The sequence below is a fragment of the Rhinatrema bivittatum genome, chromosome 2, assembly GCF_901001135.1.
Source record: "Rhinatrema bivittatum chromosome 2, aRhiBiv1.1, whole genome shotgun sequence".
NCBI classification, from domain to species: Eukaryota; Metazoa; Chordata; class Amphibia; order Gymnophiona; family Rhinatrematidae; genus Rhinatrema; species Rhinatrema bivittatum.
The window spans coordinates 7096145-7116536 of NC_042616.1; the positions used below are offsets into that span (position 1 = coordinate 7096145).

At 47.8% G+C, this 20392-nt stretch overlaps 1 protein-coding gene across 3 annotated transcripts in view; it reads left to right on the top strand.

Annotated features, from left to right (window-relative positions):
* LOC115083464 (zinc finger protein 260-like) overlaps window positions 1-20392 on the top strand; it is a 50446-nt gene that overhangs the window by 22853 nt on the left and 7201 nt on the right. For all 3 annotated transcript variants that reach the window (XM_029587310.1, XM_029587309.1, XM_029587311.1), the window contains exon 3: window positions 16654-16777. In XM_029587310.1, coding sequence (XP_029443170.1) covers window positions 16654-16777 — 124 coding nt within the window. The remainder of the gene's footprint in view (window positions 1-16653; window positions 16778-20392) is intronic.

The following is a 20392-nucleotide window of genomic DNA, read 5'->3' on the forward strand; positions in this document are numbered from 1 at the left end:
ACCTCCTACCGAATAAACAAAGGGGAAAGCCGACAGTCGCTCAGCAGCGCATGGTTCGGAGAGAGGTATCTTCAAAGGATACTAATGATGCATTAGAATTAGGGCATCCCGACAGTGAGGTTCCAATAATAAGAAAACTAGTCCAAGTGCCTGTAACTAAAAACTCTCCTGAGCTAAAAAATTCTAACTTATCCCTATCAATTAAAAAGCAGAATAAAAACACAAACAAAAAACAAACTTTGAAATGTTTGTATGCTAATGCCAGAAGTCTAAGAAGTAAGATGGGAGAATTAGAATGCATAGCAGTGAATGATGACATAGACTTAATTGGCATCTCAAAGACATGGTGGAAGGAGATAGAGCAGCTTTTAAACTAGAACAAGGGGGAAAGCCGACAGTCACGCAGCAGTGCATGGTTCGGAGAAATGTATCCTTGAAGGATACTAATGAAACAGCAGACTTAGGGCATCCCAATAGAGAGGTTCCATTAAATGCAAACATAGTTCATGTGCCTATATGTAAAAAATCACCAAAGCTAATGAGTTCCGAATTATCCCAAACAACTGAAAAGCACGTTGTTAAAACAAGCAAAAACCACACTTTGAAATGTCTGTATGCCAATGCTAGAAGTCTAAGAAGTAAGATGGGAGAGTTAGTGTTTAGCAGCAAATGATGAGATTGACCTAATTGGCATTACAGAGACTTGGTGGAAGGAGGATAACCAATGGGACAGTGCTATATCAGGGTACAAATTATATTGCAATGATAGGGAGGATCAACTTGGTGGGGGTGTGGCACTTTATGTCCGGGAGGGTATAGAGTCCAACAGGATAAAGATCATACAAGATACTAAATGCTCAGTAGAATCTATATGGGTAGAAATCCCATGTGTTTTGGGTAAGAGTATAGTGATAGGAGTATACTACCGTCCACCTAGACAAAATGGTCAGACAGATGATGAAATGCTAAGAGAAATCAGGGAAGCAAACCAATTTGGCAGTGCAATAATAATGGGAGATTTCAATTACCCTAATATTGACTGGGTAAATGTAACATCAGGACTTGCTAGAGACATAAAGTTCCTGGATGTAATAAATGATTGCTTCATGGAGCAATTGGTTCAGGAACCAACAAGAGAGGGAGCTATTTTAGATTTAATTCTTAGTGGAACGCAAGATTTGGTGAGAGAAGTAACGGTGGTGGGGCCACTTGGCAACAGTGATCATAACATGATCAAATTTAAGCTAATAACTGGAAGGGGGACAATAAGTAAATCTGCAGCTCTAACACTAAATTTTAAAAAGGGAAACTTTGATAAAATGAGGAAAATAGTTAGGAAAAAAACTGAAAGGTGCAGCTGCAAAGGTTAAAAGTGTTCAACAGGCATGGACATTGTTTAAAAATACAATCCTAGAGGCGCAGTCCATATATATTCCACACATTAAGAAAGGTGGAAGGAAGGCAAAACTATTACCGTCATGGTTAAAAGGTGAGGTGAAAGAGGCTATTTTAGTCAAAAAAAAATCCTTCAAAAATTGGAAGAAGGATCCATCTGAAGAAAATAGGATAAAACATAAGCGTTGTCAAGCTAAGTGTAAAACATTGATAAGACAGGCAAAGAGAGAATTTGAAATGAAGTTGGCCATAGAGGCAAAAACTCATAATAAAAACTTTTTTAAATATATCCAAAGCAAGAAACCTGTGAGGGAGTCGGTTGGACCATTAGATGACAGAGGGGTTAAAGGGGCTCTTAGGGAAGATAAGGCCATTGCAGAAAGACTAAATGAATTCTTTGCCTCCGTGTTTACTAATGAGGATGTTGGGGAGATACCAATTCCGGAGATGGTTTTCAGGGGTGATGAGTCAGACGAACTGAACGAAATCACTGTGAACCTGGAAGATGTAGTAGGGCAGATTGACAAACTAAAGAGTAGCAAATCACCTGGACCGGATGATATGCATCCTAGGGTTCTGAAGTAACTCAAAAATGAAATTTCTGATCTATTAGTTAAAATTTGTAACCTATCATTAAAATCATCCATTGTACCTGAAGACTGGAGGGTGGCCAATGTAACCCCAATATTTAACAAAGGCTCCAGGGGCGATGCGGGTAACAATAGACCAGTGAGCCTGACGTCAGTGCCCGGAAAAATAGTGGAAACTATTCTCAAGATCAAAATCGTAGAGCATATAGAAAGACATGATTTAATGGAACATAGTCAACATGGATTTACCCAAGGGAAGTCTTGCCTAACAAATCTGCTTCATTTTTTTTGAAGGGGTTAATAAACATGTGGATAAAGGTGAACCGGTAGATGTAGTGTATTTGGATTTTCAGAAGGCTTTTGACAAAGTTCCTCATGAGAGGCTTGTAAGAAAACTAAAAAGTCATGGGATAGGAGTAGATGCCGTAGTCTGCGCGGTCGCTAAGCGCACTACCATCCCAGTGGAGGGAGGCGCGGCGCTCAAGGATGCACATGACCGGCGCCTGGAAGCCATCCTAAAGCAGTCATTTGAAGTTGCAGCCATGTCCCTGCAGATTGCGGCCTGTTGCACCGTGGTGACACGTACCTGCTTATCACAAGCCAGGAACAACACCCCGGGAGAAGACATGGAACCAGCAGAATCATTCCTCACTGACGCAGCTTCCGATCTAGTGCGCACAGTGGCGGCCAGGAGACAACTCTGGCTTTGAAGTTGGTCGGCTGACACCTCTTCCAAGACCCGCCTCACGAGGATGCCCTTCAAAGGATCCCTCCTGTTCGGCAGCGAACTAGAGAAACCGGCCAACAAATGGGGTGACTCCCCTTTACCGCACCTGCCGAAAGACAAGACGAAGAGAAACCAGCGTCCCTTCCGCCAGGGGCAGAAGCTCACAGCGCTTCAACCCTTACAAGAGCAACTATCAAGCGCCCCGCCCTACGGGCAGGAACCAGTCCTTTCGGAACAAGCACAACAAGAGGGGAACCAGGTCAGGGACAGGCCCCAGCCGCACCCCACAATGAGAATCAGCCGACCCATCCAAGGGAAGAAGCCATAGAGGGCAGACTAGCCCTATTCTACCGGAGATGGGTCGAGAACTTCGGACAAGTGGGTCCTAGCCATCATCCGGGAGGGGTACTACCTGGATTTCTTTCGAACTCCTCCGGACAGGTTTGTGGAGTCTCCCTGCCACGATCCCCTCAAGAGGGCGGCAGTGGAAGCTACACTGTCCAGACTTCTGGCCCTCGAGGCCATAACCCCGGTACCTACACAGGAAATGAATGCTGGATATTACTCCATCTATTTTATCGTACCCAAGAAAGAGGGTACATTCAGGCCCATCCTGGACCTCAAGTCGGTCAACCGCCACCTAAGGATCCCCCGCTTCCGCATGGAAACCCTACGATCCGTCATACATGCAATACAACCAGGAGAGTTCCTCACATCCCTGGATCTGTCGGAGGCCTACTTACACATCCCAATTCATCAGGAACACCAGCACTACCTACGCTTCAAGGTCCTGAATCGTCACTATCAGTTCTGGGCACTACCCTTCGTGCTAGCCACTGCACCCGGGACATTCACCAAGGTAATAGTAGTGGTGGCGGCAACACTCAGGAAGGAAGGAATCCTCGTTCATCCCTACCTGGACGATTGGCTGATCAGGGCAAAGTCACCGGAGGAAAGACACCAAGCAACCAGCAGAGTCATAACACTACTGGAAAGCCTAGGATGGATGGTCAACACAAACAAAAGCTCCCTACAGCCCTCACAGTCGCTGGAATACCTAGGAGTCCAATTCGACACCAAGGAAGACAAGGTCAGCCTGACCCCCACGAGGAGATCAAAGCTGTGGAACCGGCTTCAGACCTTGCTGAGCGTTCCTTGTCCCACAGCATGGGATTACCTGCAAGTCCTCGGGCTGATGGCGTCCACACTGGAAGTGGTGCCATGGGTGCGAGCCTACATGAGGCCCCTACAACGCTCACGTCTATCATGGTGGAGTCCACGGTACCAGAACTACACCGTACGTCTACCACTCCCCGGGCAGAGTCCAGACCCAGCTATGGTGGTGGCTGCAGAACAGCCACATGAGCAGGGGATCAAGACTATCCTCCCCAACCTGGACCCTGCTCACCACAGATGCCAGCCTACACGGGTGGGGAGCACACTACGAAGAGTTAACTGCCCAAGGGCAGTGGAACGCAGAAGAAGCAGGATGGAACATCAACCACCTAGAAACGCGGGCAGTCAGATTAGCCTGCTTGTGGTTCGCCCACAGACTTCGAGACAAAGTGGTCAGAGTGATGTCGGAGAACGCCATGACGGTGGCCTACATCAACCGGCAGGGCGGAACCAGAAGCCAACAGGTGTCCCTAGAAATAGACCTCCTGATGGCGTGGGCGGAAGCAAATCTCCAGGAGATCTCCGCCGTCCACATTGCCGAGAAAGGCAACATCACGGCAGACTTCCTTAGCAGGGAAAGTCTAAACCCAGGAGAATGGAAGCTGTCGTCCACAGCCTTCAAGATGATAGTGAATCGGTGGAGGACTCCAGACATGGACCTTCTAGCAAGCAGATCCAACGCTCAAGTATCCAGATACTTCAGCCGCTGGCGGGATCTGCAGTCCCAGGGGATCGATGCCCTGGTACAGACCTGGCCACCGGGGACCCTGCTATATGCCTTCCCGCCGTGGCTCTTGCTGGGCGCAGTCATTCACAAGATACAGCGACACAGGGGACTAGTTCTTCTGGTGGCCCCGGATTGGCCAAGAAGACCCTGGTACGCAGACATGAGAAGACTACTGGCAGGGAATCTATTACCCCTGCCTCCACACAGAGACCTGCTCCAACAAGGCCCGATCCTTCACGAGGACCCAGCTCAATTCTCTCTTACGGTCTGGCCATTGAGAGGGCCCGACTGAGAGAGCGGATACTCAGGGGCAGTAATAGATACTCTCCTTCGAGCACGCAAGTTCTCCACATCTCTAACGTACATAAGGATCTGGAGAGTTTTTGAGGCCTGGTGCGAAGACCACAACGTCAAGCCACACTCCTCTAAAGTTCCTGTGATCCTGGAATTCTTACAGAATGGACTACAGAAGGGTCTGTCCCTCAACTCCATCAAGGTACAAGTGGCAGCATTGTCATTCTACGGCTCCAGGAGCGAGGGCGACAGCATAGCCTCGCACCCAGATGTATCACGCTTCCTGAAAGGAGTCAAACACATTCGCCCACCACTAAAGTGGCCAGTACCTCTGTGGAACCTCAACCTCGTCTTGGAGTTCCTAGTGGGGTCCGCTTTCAGACCCCTCAGAGGCCTGTCCCGCCGTCTGTTAACCTTAAAGATGGTGTTCTTGCTGGCCGTGTGTTCGGCCCGCCGCATCTCGGAACTACAAGCACTGTCCTGCCGTGAGCCATTCTTCAGACTCACCCCGGGGTCCATCCAACTACGCATGTTGCCCTCCTTCCTCCCCAAAGTGGTCTCACACTTCCACCTTAACCAAACCATCTCACTACCAACGATGGATGGCTTGAAGAATTCGGAAGAAACCCATAGTCTATGCCACCTCAGCATCGGCATACTCCTATCCAGATACCTGGAAATGTCGGAACCAGTACGAAAGACCACCTTTTCGTCCTTCACAGCCGAAAGAGGCAAGGGGAAGCGGCCTCGCGGGCAACCATTGCCCGCTGGATCAAGGAAGTCATCAAGGCAGCCTACGTAGAGGCTGGAAAACCACCACCTCTACAGGTCAAGGCCCATTCTACCAGAGCCCAGGCGGTGTCCTGGGCAGAAACTAGAATGCTGTCACCTGTCGAGATCTGCAGGGCGGCAACGTGGTCCTCCATCCATACCTTCTCCAGATTCTACCATCTGGATGTGCAGGCTCAGGAGGACACGGCATTTGCAAGGGCAATTCTAAGTGGGCCACGGTCAGCCTCCCACCCATTGGTCCTGAGTCCATCTACTACACGCTAGGAAATGGAGAAATTACTTACCTGATAATTTCATTTTCCTTAGTGTAGACAGATGGACTCAGGATCCCACCCTTGGCTGCCGTTATGCATGGTTTTTCAATGAATCAAGGGTAAGCCATGTTTTCATTTACCTAGGGCATCCACCCTTCCGGGTGTCGACACTTTCCGGTTGAGTACACTGGCGGTCTCCAGCTATAGTCAATCAACCAGTTCAAGTTAATCAAGTTTTAAATGTTCTAACAAGTTATTTAAGTTAACCATATTATTAAGTTAATCAATCAGTCAGTCACACATATATCCACGATGCTTTTCGAGGAGAATACTGAAGAGCTGCACTTCCTGCAGGGGTATATGTACTAGGGGCTGACGTCAGATTGAAATCTGATCCGTCTCCAACTGCTAACAGGAGTACACTATACCCATTGGTCCTGAGTCCATCTGTCTACACTAAGGAAAACGAAATTATCAGGTAAGTAATTTCTCCATTGTAGCGGAGCTGTGCATGACGCAGCGCTTGAGTAATGTGCAGCTGATAGCTCTTCCAAAGAGCGGAGTGCGCTAAGTCTCGGAAAAGGAAGATAGGATGACCGTCCCATGACAAATCAGATTGCTTCCACGCCACATCAAAAAATAAGAGATGTTTGGGCAAAACTGTGCATGCACAGCACTATGTCCCTGGCCCGGTTGTCAGATCTGGAGCCTGAGCTCTGTGGGCCCTTTCAATCTTTACCTGGTTAAGATGGCTATCAGTAGACCCTGCTGTGTCAGTCTGTAATGAAAGTATGTAGGAGCATCTCTATAAGCATCAGATTCAGGGACTCCCCTAATCCTTAAATTGCAGCGCCTGGAGCAATTCTCAGTGTCCTCTAACATTTCTGCTAGCACTGCCACTTCAGTTAAGATAAGCTTCTGCTGTTCCGAGAGATTATTTAAGGTATCAGCATGGCCTTCAATGATGTGTCAATTTCATCCATGCAGTTACCCAGCACCATTAAATCCTCGCTTATTTCAGATATGGAGTCAAGCAGCTCTCTTTTGTGCTGCTTACGATCTGACCTGATCTCCAGGAAGCAGCCTCGCAATTCATCTCTAGTCGGGAGATCCGTGAGATCAGAGGCCGGTAAAATAGCTGACATCGCATCGTCCTTAACTGGGCCTTCGGGAGGGTCCGCAGTCACTGCGCATTCAGGCCCGGGGAGGTTGGCAGTTTGTCGGCTGAACGAAAACTGCTTTTGGTCGGCGGTTTTGCATTTGGACACCATTCAGGGAACATATCGGTAATATAACCACAGCAGTCTTAAATTATGCAGGCTTACAATGAGAAAATCAACATGTAGATATGATCGGGGTTGTGCAGCTCAGTGCCTAAACAGCCAATCCTGATTGATCGTTGAAGAGCGTCCCCATTCTGCATTTTTTATCATTCAATCTTAGCTGCCATTCTCCAGGCTTCACTAAATCCCTCCTCGTGCCTTCCGAGACTGCCTCTAGATCCAGGACTTTATCTCCCATACTGTGAGCATTACAGAGCTTGCCAGGATGTTGCTCTTTTTTTCCTGTTTTTATACAAGTATTTAATGTTTTACTTACCCTCAGGGTTTATTCACCCATCCCGACCATCCTCTCATTGTTTTCCATTTCATGTTTATGCTGATGACCCCAGATTTACCTCTCTACCCCAGGAATCGAGTCCCAAATCTCAGCTTCCTGTCTGACATTGCTGCCTGGATGTCCCTCACCACCTGAAACTCAACGTGGCCCAGACAGAGCTCCTTATCTTTCCCCCCAAACCCACGTCCCCTCTTCCTCCCTTCTCCTGAATTACTTTGGAGAACGCAGAAATCCTCCCAATCCCCTCAGCCCATGTTCATGGGGTCATCTTCCACTCCTCTCTGTCCTTCTCTACACACATCCAAAGCACTGTAAAATGAGCCATTTCTTTCTCTATAACATCACAAAATCTGCCCTTTCCTTATTGAACCAGTACCAGAACCCGTATCCTCTCTCTCATCTCCTCCTCCTTAGACCTCTGCAACCTGCCCCTCACAGGTCTCCCAGTGATCCGTCTCTCTCTCTCCTTCAATCCATCCAAAATTCAGCTGCGTGACTCCTCTCTCTCCACGGTCACTACACCCAGATAACCCCTCTTCTCAAGTCACTACATTGGCTTCCTATCCCTTCCCACTTACAGTTCAAGCTCCTCTTACTCACCTTACTCACCTCACTCTGCAGCTCCTTGTTACGATCCCTCCCAAGGTCAGAGCTGCGGGAGGTCCCTCTCCTCGCCTTTTTTGCTGTCTTCGCGGCCGGAGGCCGACACCGGGGACTTACCTGTGGCAGGAGCCGCTGACCGTCCCTCCTATGGCTAGGGGGCCGCCCCAGAGCTTCTCGTCATTGCCTGAAGGCCGTTGCTGATGTTTTGTTGCGGCTGGAGCTGCCTCAGCTCTCCCTTCACGGCAGGAAGCCGCTCCCACATCGAGGCCTGCTCCTGCGGCCTGCTCGGCATCGGTGTCTTCAGCGGTAGGGGCGCTACTCTCCAGGGTCCTGCCGTCCACCTCCTTAGGCGTGGGGCCGTGCCTCCTCTGCAATCTTAAAGGGCCAGGGTGGGAAACCCTGAGCCGGCCTCTCCAATGATGTCACCAAGGGCGGACTATTTAAATTCCTTCCTGTCTTTTACTCCTTGAGTTAGCAAGGAGTTCCTGTCTGCTGAATTCCACTCTTCTTTTGAATTTATTTATTTATTTATTTAAGGTTTTTATATACCGGCATTCATGATAAAATCACATCATGCTGGTTTACATTAAAACAGTGGTGCATAGAAAGAAAAAGCAAACTGGAACTGTAGTGTGGAAGAAAGCAGTTACAAAAAAACAGGGATGCTTAAACTGGGAGAGGAAGGAAAAAGAAAAGGTTAATAGCATTTTAAATATTTACAACGAACAGTTAAATGAGCTGGTTGTGTTATAGAACTTGAAGTTGAAGGACATTAGCTGGAGTCCTGGAAAGCTTGTTTGAAGAGCCAAGTCTTAAGTCTCTTCCTGAAGGTTGGGAGGCAGGGTTCCTGTCTTAGGTCTGGGGGGATGGAATTCCATAAAGGGGGACCGGCGGTAGAGAGGGCCCGATCTCTCAAGGTGATATGTCTAGTGGCTTTGGTTGGAGGAACCTGGAGTGAACCCCTATATACGTCTCTGGTAGGTCTTGAAGAATTGTGTAAGAGGAGAGGAATTTGCAGGTCGATAGAAGTATGTTGATGAATGATTTTGTAGATAATGGAGATGGATTTGTAGAGAATTCTGAAGTGCACTGGCAGCCAATGAAGGCTTTTTAGGATAGGGGAGATGTGATCTCTTCTTCTGGTGTTTGTTAATATTCGTGCTGCCGCATTTTGTACCATCTGAAGCGGTTTGGTATAGGAGGAAGGGAGACCTAGTAGGATAGAATTGCAATAGACTAACTTTGAGAAAACTAATGCCTGAAGGATTGTTCTAAAGTCCTGCAAGTGAAAGAGAGGTCTTATCCTTTTCAAGACTTGGAGTTTGTGAAAACAGTCTTTGGTAGTTTTGTTGATAGAAGCTTTCAAATTCATCCGATTGTCAATTAAAACTCCAAGGTGTCTCAGTTGCGTGGATTGTGGGATGCCAGGGTGAGTGGAAGTGATGTTACTGTTCTCGGGAGAGATGAGCAGGAGTTCGGTTTTGGAGGAATTTAATACTAAGTTTAGACTAGTGAGGAGGAGTTTGATTTGTTGGTGGCAGTTTTCCCAGTGATCTAGTGTTTTCAAGTATATGTCTTTAACAGGGATTATTATCTGAATATCGTCTGCATATAGAAAATGTTTTAGATTGAGGCTGGAGAGGAGCTGGCATAGCGGTAAGAGATAGATGTTAAAGAGCCTAGGGGACAGAGAGGAACCCTGTGGGACTCCTACGGTTGAATTGTAACGTGATGATTCTTTGTTTTGGATTTTAACCTTGTAGCCTCTGTTGAGAGAAGTTTTGAACCAATTAAGTGCGGCGCCAGTAATTCCTATTGCCGCCAACTGATTTATGAGGATGGAGTGATTGACAGTGTCAAACGCTGCCGAGAGGTCTAGTAGAATCAGTAGAAATGATTGTCCTTTGTCGAGGCCCATGATGAGGTAGTCTGTCAGGGAAATGAGTGATTCTGTGCTAAAGGCTTTGCGGAACCCATGTTGGGAGGGGAACAGGAGATTATCTTCTAAGTAGTCTGAAAGTTGAGTGTTCACTAATTTTTCCATGAGTTTTGCTAAGAAGGGCAGGTTGGCGATCGGGCGGAAGTTATTTGGGTCTTTAGGATCCAGATTTGGTTTTTTAGGAGTGGTTTGAGAGAAGCCAATTTAAGGTCCTCTGGGTAGAGTCCTTGCGAGAGAGAACAATTAATGATGTCCGCCAGAATTTTGGAAATGGAGTCTGGAATTGTCAAGAGGAGTTTCGTAGGAATGTGATCCGTAGGATAAGAGGAAGGTTTCATTCTCCTTAGTGCTACTTGTATCTCAGTGGAGGAGATGGGATCGAAAGCTTCAAGACGGGTGCTTTTGAAGTAGAGATTAAAAGAAGTCGAGTATGAGGTGGTATTGGAGGGCAGCTGTGTTAGAAGGCTGGCAATTTTGTTTTGGAAAAATAGAGCTAGTTCTTCCGCTTTAGCTTGTGCTAGGTTGCTAGGAACTTCCAGGGGGTTGATTTGGGTAAGGCTAGATACGTAGGCAAAGAGTGCTTTGGCATCGAAGACCAGGTTATGGATCTTGGAGGCATAAAAGTCCCTTTTTGATTTTAGAGAAGAGGACTTGTATTGGTGTAGTGTAGATTTGTAGGCGGAGAGTGTGCTGGCACATGGGGCTTTGCGCCATTTGCTCTCTTTCTGCCTTAAGCATTGTTTTAGCCTTCTAAGTTTATTGGTTATTTATTTATTTATTTTAAGTTTTTCTATACCGGCATTCACAATAGATATCGCATCATGTCTGTTTACAATTAACAAGTGGATAGGTAACAAAAAAGGTAAAAACTAATATTTATCTTAATAATAATAATAATAATCGTAGAAATAATAATAAAACATTAAACAAGAGAAGGCTAAGGTATGCAGTTACAATAAAACAAGGGAGTAATACAACTTGGAGCAAAGAAAAGAAGCAGGGGATTAAATCGAAAGAACGTAAATGCCAGTCAATGTGCTTAAGGCATTAGTGAATTGTCTTTATGAGGTAGGAATATTAATTATAAGGTAGGGATATTAGTTGCCGTGAATAAGGCAAAGTCTGAGTGCTTAGTTAATGATGGAATAGGTTCAGTTTAGTTCAGGAAAGGCTTTCATGAATAGCCACGTTTTGAGTCTTTTCCTGAATGTGGGCAGGCAGGGTTCCTGTCTCAAATCTGGTGGGATGGAGTTCCACAGTGTTGGTCCTGCAGTGGAGAAAGCCCTGTCTCTGGTGGTTATGTGCCGCATGGATTTGGAGTGTGGTACTTGTAATGGATTTGGATGTGTATCCACTCCAAATCCATTACACACTCCAAATCCGCACAAGTACACACACTCCAAATCCGCATGGATTTGGAGTGTGTACTTGTGGTGAACCAAGGTTGTCTTTTGGAAGCATTTGAGTGTGCCCTTTTTGTAGATAGTGGGCAGAGCTTGTTGGCTATATCTTCTGTAATTTTGTTCCAAGAGCAGAGAGCCGTGTTCAGGTCGGTGAGGTCTATAAGGGGAAGTTGAGCAGTCAGGAGGTTCTTAAGGTCTTCTGAGGAGCAAGATTTTCTGTAAAGAAATGTGGGTGAAGGAACGTGGGGGGTGCTGGATTCTTTCAGTGAGAATGAGTGTGAAATAAGAGTGTGGTCTGACCAAGGTACTTTCTTGCAATTGAGGAGCGATGCAGGATAGATGTCTTTGTTAACAAAGATAAGGTCCAGAGTGTGACCGGCTTTGTGTGTCGGTTTGTTCACTATCTGTTTGAATTCCATTGCTGAGAGGGCTGTGAGAGAGGCTTCACAGCTGGTAGTAAGAGTGGGATTGTCTACATGAAGGTTAAAATCACCTAGGATAATGGCTGGGGCGTCCAAGTTGAGGAGAGTTGAGACTATTTCCACCATAGGAGATGCATCTGTTTCCAGGAGGCCCGGGGGAGCGTAGACAAGTAGAATTTGAAGATGGTCTGAAGTGAAAAAGCCGATTTCTAGTTTGGAGTATGAGTTGACTGGGTGTTGAGAAAATCTTAAGTTTTTTTTTTAGTTGCTAAAAGAATTCCGCCTCCCCTTTTTTTCTGTCTGGGGAGTGAGAAGAGACCCATCTCCTGAGCATGGAAACCTTAGAGGTATTTAAATATCTGTATAATATCTCCTATATCCCACCTTTCTTTTAGGGTATACATGTTTAGATATTTAAGTTTGTCCCTATATGTTTTTGAACAAACACCATTGATCATTTTAGTAACTACCCTCTGTATTGATGCCAACCAGTTTATATCCTTTTGAAGATGTGGTCTCCAGAACTTAAAATCTTGTTCCAAGTTCCTTAATTCTGGGGCTCCTTAAAGACTTGGTTCTGAGTTCCTGAATTCCGGGGTTCCGTCCCTGGTTCAGAGTTCCTGAGTCTGAGTCCAAGTTCCTGAGTCCTGTCCCAGTCTTCGGAGTTCTTGTTTCAGCTTCTACCTTGTTCCTCAGTCCAGTGCCTACACTGCTATTATCATGGTTTGCGACTAGCCCACGGGTTGTGTAGGGAGCACAGCAGTGCATAGCGCTTCCAGAGTTATGTCTAGTTCCAAGTCTTCAGAACCTTCGTCTTGTTTCAAGTCTTCAGTGCTTTCATCTTGTCCAAGCCTTCGTCATGTCTTGAGCCCTCTGCCTCCGTCTGTCCCGACGCACAAGCTGTTCTCAAATGGCAAGTCCAAAAGGGCTTTCAAGTGGCCAGAGGGCTATCCCAGAGACCAACATTGTTTTGCTGGGTCTCCCTTCCTGAGCATGCAGGTTCAGCAAGGCCTTCAAGCCATGTTCCAAGTTCAAGCTTTGTTCCAAGACTATTCCCCACCAGTGGCATGGACCGTGGCCAGGCCCTAAATTGTGCAGGTCACGCTGCAGCACAGGGGCTCATGCTCTCAAGCATCTGTCTGCACTCGCAACACAAGTATTCCAAAAGAGGTTTCAACATGGACTTTTACAGGGACAATATCACCTCCTTTTTTCTGCTGACCATTTCTCTTCCTGTGTAGTCAAGCATATTTCTGACTTTAGCCATCACCTTATCCACCTGCTTTGCCACCTTAAGATTATCAGAATCAATCTCTCCCAGATCCCACTCTTCTTTCATAGTTAAAAGAATTTAATCCCCTATATTGTACCTCTCCCTTGGGTTTTTGTAACCTAAATGTATAACTGCATATTTTAGCATTTATTCTTAGCTGTCAGAACCTGGACCATTCCTCAAGCTTCACTAGATCCCTCCTTATGTTTTCCACACCTTCAAGACTGTCTACCCTGTTTAACAGTTTGGTATCATTGGCAAAAAGACAATAATCCAGGTAATACTTCTGCAATGTTGCTCCTGAAAATGTTGAAAAGAAGAAGGGAATGGTTAATAAAACGGAAATGTCATAATGCCTCTATATCGCTCCATGGTGAGACCGCACCTTGAATACTGTGTACAATTCTGGTCGCCGCATCTCAAAAAAGATATAGTGGCGATGGAGAAGGTACAGAGAAGGGCAACCAAAATGATAAAGGGAAAGGAACCGTTCCCCTATGAGGAAAGGCTGAAGAGGTTAGGCCTGTTCAGCTTGTAGAAGAGACGACTGAGAGGGGATATGATAGAGGTCTTGAACAAATAGATGTGAATCGGTTATTTACGCTTTCGAATAATATAAGGACTAGGGGGAATTCCAAGAAGTTAGCAAGTAGCACATTTAAGACTAATCGGAGAAAATTCTTTTTCACTCAATGCACAATAAAGCTCTGGAATTTGTTGCCAGAGGATGTGGTTAGTGCAGTTAGTGTAGCTGGGTTCAAAAAAGGTTTGGATAAGTTCTTTGAGGAGAAGTCCATTAATGGCTATTAATCAAGTTTACTTAGGGAATAGCCACTGCTATTAATTGCATAAGTAGCATGGGATCTTCTTAGTGTTTGGGTAATTGCCAGGTTCTTGTGGCCTGGTTTGGCCTCTGTTGGAAACAGGATGCTGGGCTTGATGGACCCTTGGTCTGACCTAGCATGGCAATTTCTTATGTTCTTATGTTATGTCATATGTCAGCGTCTGTAGTTGATTTATTATGGCTGTGTCTGAGTCTTTAAGCCATGTTTCAGTTATTGCGCATATATCTGGCTTAGCGTCGGAGAGATAGTCGGCGAGAATCTGTGATTTCTTGGTTAGAGATTGTGCGTTGAATAATGATAGCGAAAATAGGGTGAGGCCTAGAAGTTGGGTGATCGGTGTAATCAGCATTGGAGTGAAGGATTTTAGGTTGCGGTGTTGTGCTTGCCTGGTTGATTTTCCTATCAATGGTAGGCAGTGATGAAGAATCGGGATTGTAAAAACTGGATGCATTCTGGGAGGTCTGTTTGGCAAGAGTGGTAGACTGGAATGAGGGGGTAAAGAGGTGGCAGGCGGAGGATGTTAGAGAATTGGATAAGAATGGGAAGGGAGAAAGTCTTCCTGGGCTGCTGATGAAAGACCGTTAAACTGTTGTATTGTGTTAAAGGTGTTGCGTTGGCTGATTAGTTGGCGCCGTGTGGGTTTGGTAGAAGAGGGGTGAAACGCCGCCAAGGTTTGCTTGCAGGGGTACGTGGAGCTGAAGTGATGGTTTGTAGCTGTCTGAGGGCCCTGCAGTGACATAGGAGGAATGGGTTGAAGTGACTGTAAAGAGGAGTATAGTCTGCCCTTCGGGTCTGCACGAAGGGGCGCACTAAGGGGCCAGGCCCCTTAGGTCACGCTCCTTTGGGCACGCGACGCCCCGGGGAGTGTCTGTAATTTAATGGCCTGAAAACAGTGCTGGGCTAGACCGGCTGGGTTGGGGGTGGGAGCAGTATCACTCACCACGTGGTCCTGCAGCTTCTCTTTATTTTGCAGGTTTCTGAGCCCTCTTCTCCTTTTTTTTCTCTTAATTTCCTGGTTCACTGTTCACTGCTGGCTCACAGAAGGGAGGGGTGAGCGGGCTCTTGCCCCGACTGGACTGTGCCGACTGCACAAGCCCCTGCAGTGGAGGAGAGAGACTGCAGTCCTTCCTTCTTTTGGATTCTCTTCACTCCAATTTCCATTTCATCTCTGATCCAGCTCCTGACCTGACTTGAGAGCGCATTGGGTACCCGCTCCTCGGGGGCCCCTCCACGTTTCAGACTATCCGCTCCTCGGAGGGTCATCTTCTAGAACTTCCTTGGTGAGCATCTTCTCCGGACTTCCTTCCTGCAGAACTCAATCTCCTCAGTGACGCTACGTTCCTCGCTCTTCCGAGAGTTCCTGTAGGTACACCTTGGATACCCGCTTCTTAGGGGCCTTATTGCGTTCCAGCTATCCTCTCCTCGAGGATCTTCGTCATTGAGGTCTTTCCTCTTCAAACCTACCTGAGGAGGGAACCAACAGCGTGGTCCGCGACCAGCCCTGTCTGGCTGTGTAGGGCACGTAAAATGGCAGTACCGCCTCAGTCCTCTTTTCCACTTGAGTCCTCACTCTCTTCGTTCCGGCCTTAGTTGCCAAGCAAGAATCAACTCTCTGCCTTGTAGGTACACCTCCCTACTCCCATCATCCACACTACAGAGTGAGTACCAAGATTTACCCGGCTCTACTTGACTCCTACACCTTTCATCTACAGTGTGGATGCTTGGCGTACTCCACGCTGCTGGCCACTACCAAATCTACGCCACGAGGAGTATCAGCAAGAGCAGGCGTTTCCTTGGGTGTTTCCCGCTTTGTGGGTCCCTACCAGATACCTTCTCTGGGTATGACTCTATTGACTTTTTCCTACTGCCCGTTCCACAGGCCTACCTTCTCATAACTGTATAATAAAACATTGCGTTTCTCTGTGTCCTTCGCTGCTGAGGCTCTGCCTGTCATGGGGAGTCCCCACAGGGCTGCTCCCTGTGGGAGGACTCAGCTTTCATCACGACTCAAAGGTCCGCTATCCAGTTCTAACATAACACTCCTCATTGCCTCTCCTCTCTTATCTCTCCCTGTACCTCTCCCTGTGGATTGGCCACTGTTGGAATCAGGATGCTGGGCTTGATGGACCCTTGGTCTGATCGAGCATGGCAATTTCTTATGTTCTTATCTGCTCCAGATGCCACATACTTTAGGTTCGCCACTGGATGTTCAGAAGAAGGGAACGGCATCAAAGATGACCCAAGGTTAGGAGCTGAGCAGTCAGGAGGATGAGAGCACAGTGACTTCTCCTGATGTGACAGAATCAGATGTTCCTGAGGTTCTGGGTAATGCTCTGTCAGATCTTGAGTTTTATTATTCACTGATTTATCCAGGCAGAGGCCTTTGATATTCTGTGTCTCTGGGATCAGAGAATCTTTTCATAGTTGGACTTGCAAACCCCAAGGTCCAGAGAGGAATCTGACTCCAGGGGAACAGGTCTGGCAGTTTCTGGGGATGAGGGGTCTTGGTGTCCCCTCTTCCATGATAAAATAAGAGATTAAAGCCAGCTGAGCCCCTCCATGTGTCCCTGAGCATTTCTGGTTTGTGTTTCAGGTGCCGGTGATGTTTGAGGACCTCGCTGTCGCTTTCTCCCAGGAGGAAGGGGGGTGTTTAGATGAAGGACAGAAGGAGCTTTACAGGGATGTGAAGGAGAATTATGAGATCTTGAGCTCTGTGGGTAAGGATTGCATTATCTCTATTTTTAGTAAATACAGGGTAAGAGATGTGCAAGCAGGCCTGGATTTACCAAAGTGCACGAGGGCTTACCTCTGTTCTTCTCCTCACCCTTTTCCTGGCCCTCAGTCCCACTCCTCACCCTTTTCCTGTTCCTCTCTCCTTTCCCCATGCCTGGTCCGTCCTCTCCCCCCATCTCTGGTCTTCTCATCCTCTTTTTTTTTTTTTTTTTTTTTCATCCCTGAGTGCTCCTCTCTCTATTATTTGAGATCACTTTCCCTCAATAAAAAGATAAGTTTTCCTAGCATGTAGCAGATGGACTCAGGACCAATGGGTATAGTGTACTCCTGATAACAGTTGGAGATGGATCAGATTTCAATCTGACGTCAGCCTTAGTACATATACCCCTGGAGGAAGTGCAGCTCTTCAGTATTTTCCATCTCCATAGCAGTTAGGGACTCTATGCACGCTCGCTCAGCATTAGAGTAATTTCACCAAAGAAAACTAAAAGAATAAGAAGAAATCTTACCTCTACAGACGAGCCCCGCTCTCCTGCGGTGACTCCCATTGGGTCCCTCCCCCATTTGAGAATTCCGGAGGTGATTTCCGTGATCCCTCGGAGGTAAGCCTCGGTCCGGTGGCCTACCCTTGGCGGGGACCTAGCCCCCGACATCGGGTAAGGCTGAGAGGCAGCGGGTGCAACCTTGAGCGTGGCGGTATTTTCCCTCTCCCCCTGCAGCCGGAGACCACCCGGAACGAGACCAGGAAGCGCTGAGACAAGGTAAGGTAGAAATCTAATTAAAAGTCTCCGGTCCCCGAAGCTCGAGGAGTCGCACAGGTCACCAGCCGCAACCAGTGCCACCGGGTTGATTTGCCCTAGCAGGGCTAGACCCTGGTTAGATCCGAGGGTCCTTCCACGTGGAGACCCTCCGAAGTGGTCGCCATATTGTCCGTGTGGTTGCTGTCACCATTTTGATCTGTTCGCCGCCCTGTTCACCGCACCAATCCGTGCGCACAAAGGCGTGCCGTGTGCACAAATACCTTGCACACAGACGACGCGCGTAGCCACGTGCTTACTGGGCCGGGCACACAACAGCCCACACATCTCCCTGAGCGCGCAACAAACCTACGCGCAGAACTCAGACACACTGGAGCGCACAACTGTATTTTATGCACACAAGCCATGGCACCACCGGAAAAGAAACTCAAGACTAGGGCCTTTGCCCAGCATGACACATTAGAGCTGCACAGCATGAGGAGGCCACGGCCCTGTCTATACAGTGCGAAGAGGCCCTAGGGGATCCAACTCATGGCCCTCCCCAGCCGGTACTGGGTTCCCGCCTCTCGAACAGTATGCCGGACCTAGCATTGCACAGCGGGACCCCACCTCAAACGGGGCTCCCCAGGGACACGGTGCTCCTTAGTCTAGACCCAGCATCTATCATCGGGATGGAATTCTTCAAAGGTCTGCCTACCTTCGTCCACATGGAACTAGGGCCTCCTATAATACGGCCACAAGCTCCACCAGAGGACTGCAACGTACCGGGACCCTCTATGCCCAGGGAATGGCCCCACCTTTGGGGACACTGACAACTCGGATGAGGATTCCAAACCCCTGGAGGAAGGGGAACTCCCTCTGGCGACAGAGCCCCACCGAACCATGAGATGCTTCTTCACCAAGGACGAGCTTCCAGACCTGGTCACACACAGCTTAAAAGCTTAGGCACTTAGGTTCCCCTTAGGCACTTGTGCCTGGGATAGCAAGCTCTTAAGCTTGCTATCCCAGGCACAAGTGCCTAAGGGGAACCTAAGACGAACCCCCTACTAGAGGGACTCCGTCAGACCTCCCGTCATTTCCCACTATTACAAGCCGTCCAACAACTAATTGACCTGGAATGGGATGCCCCAGAAACTATGTTCAAAGATGGGCATGCTCTGGCAGCCATGTACCCTTTGGACTCAGCCGCCAAAGATCTCCTGGCATGTCCGAAAGTGGATATCATGGTCTGCGCAGTTTTGAAGCACACTACAATCCCGGTGGAGGGAGGAGCAGCACTCAAGGATGCTCAGGACAGACGGCTGGAATCTATCCTCAAACAGTCCTTTGACGTCTCCTCTGTCTTTACAGGTCGCGGCCTGCTGTGCCGTGGTGACATGCGCCTGCTTATCACAGACCAGGAACAACACTCCTGGGAGGCCCTGGAACCAGCAGTATCATTCCTCGCGGATGCTGCTTCTGATCTGGTGCGCACCGCAGCTAGAGGAGTGTCATCTGCCGTGGCAGCCAGAAGACAACTTTGGCTCCGAAACTGGTCGGCCGACGCATCCTCCAAAACGAGACTTACAAGGATGCCCTTCAAGGGAATCCTCCTGTTCGGAAGCGAACTAGAGAAACTAGCCAACAAATGGGGCGAGTCCCCACTGCTGCGGCTACCGGAGGACAGGAATAAGAGAAACCAGCAACCTTTCCCCCGAACTTCCAGGGGCAGAGGATCACAGCGCTTCAACCAATATAGAAGCACATATCAAGCGGCCCACCCCGCAGGCCAAAGCCAGTCCTTTCAGAACAAGCACAACAAAAGGGGAGCCAGCTTGGGCCCAGGCCCCAGCCGCACCCCACAATGAAAGTCAGCCGACCCGTCCAAAGGAAGAAGCCACAGGGGGCAGACTTGCCCTATTCTACCAAAGATGGGTCGAGAGAACTTCAGACAAGTGGGTCCTATCCATCATTCGAGAGGGATATTACCTGGATTTCCACCACCTGCCTCCAGTCAAGTTTGTGGAATCCCCCTGCCACGACCCTTCCAAGAGGATGGCAGTGGAAGCTACACTGACCAGATTGCTAGCCTTAGAGGCTATAACATCGGTGCCTCCACATCAAATAAATACTGGACATTATTCCATCTATTTTATTGTTCCCAAGAAAGAAGGAACATTCAGGTCCATCCTGGACCTCAAGGCGGTCAACCGTCACCTGAAGGTTCCTCACTTCCGCATGGAAACCCTATGCTCAGTAATAAGGGCAATACAACCGGGAGAGTTCCTTACATCCCTGGATCTGTCTGAAGCCTACCTACACATTCCAATCCATCAAGAGCATCAACGTTTTCTACGCGTCACGATCCTGGACCGTCACTACCCTGTTTCCCCGAAAATAAGACCTAGTAGAGGTTTTGCTGAATTGCTAAATATAAGACCTCCCCCGAAAGTAAGACCTAGCAAAGTTTTTATTTGGGAGCATGCCCGTCGCACAGAACACCAGAGCATGCAGCTGTGATTTTTTTACCCTGCAGGATTCACAGTTAGTTGTCATCACAAACCAGCATAACCAGACAACTATTCAGAATATAATAAATGTTCATTTTTTTGTTCAACAATATATGTGAATTCTTCTTCATGGAAAAATAAGACATCCCCTGAAAATAAGGCCTAGTGCATCTTTGGTAGCAAAAATTAATATAAAACACTGTCTTATTTTCGGGGAAACACGGTACCAGTTCCGGGCACTACCATTCGGGTTAGCCACTGCACCCCGGACATTCACCAATATCATAGTGGTGGTGGCAGCAACACTGAGGAAGGAAGGAATCCACGTACACTCTTATCTAGACGATTGGCT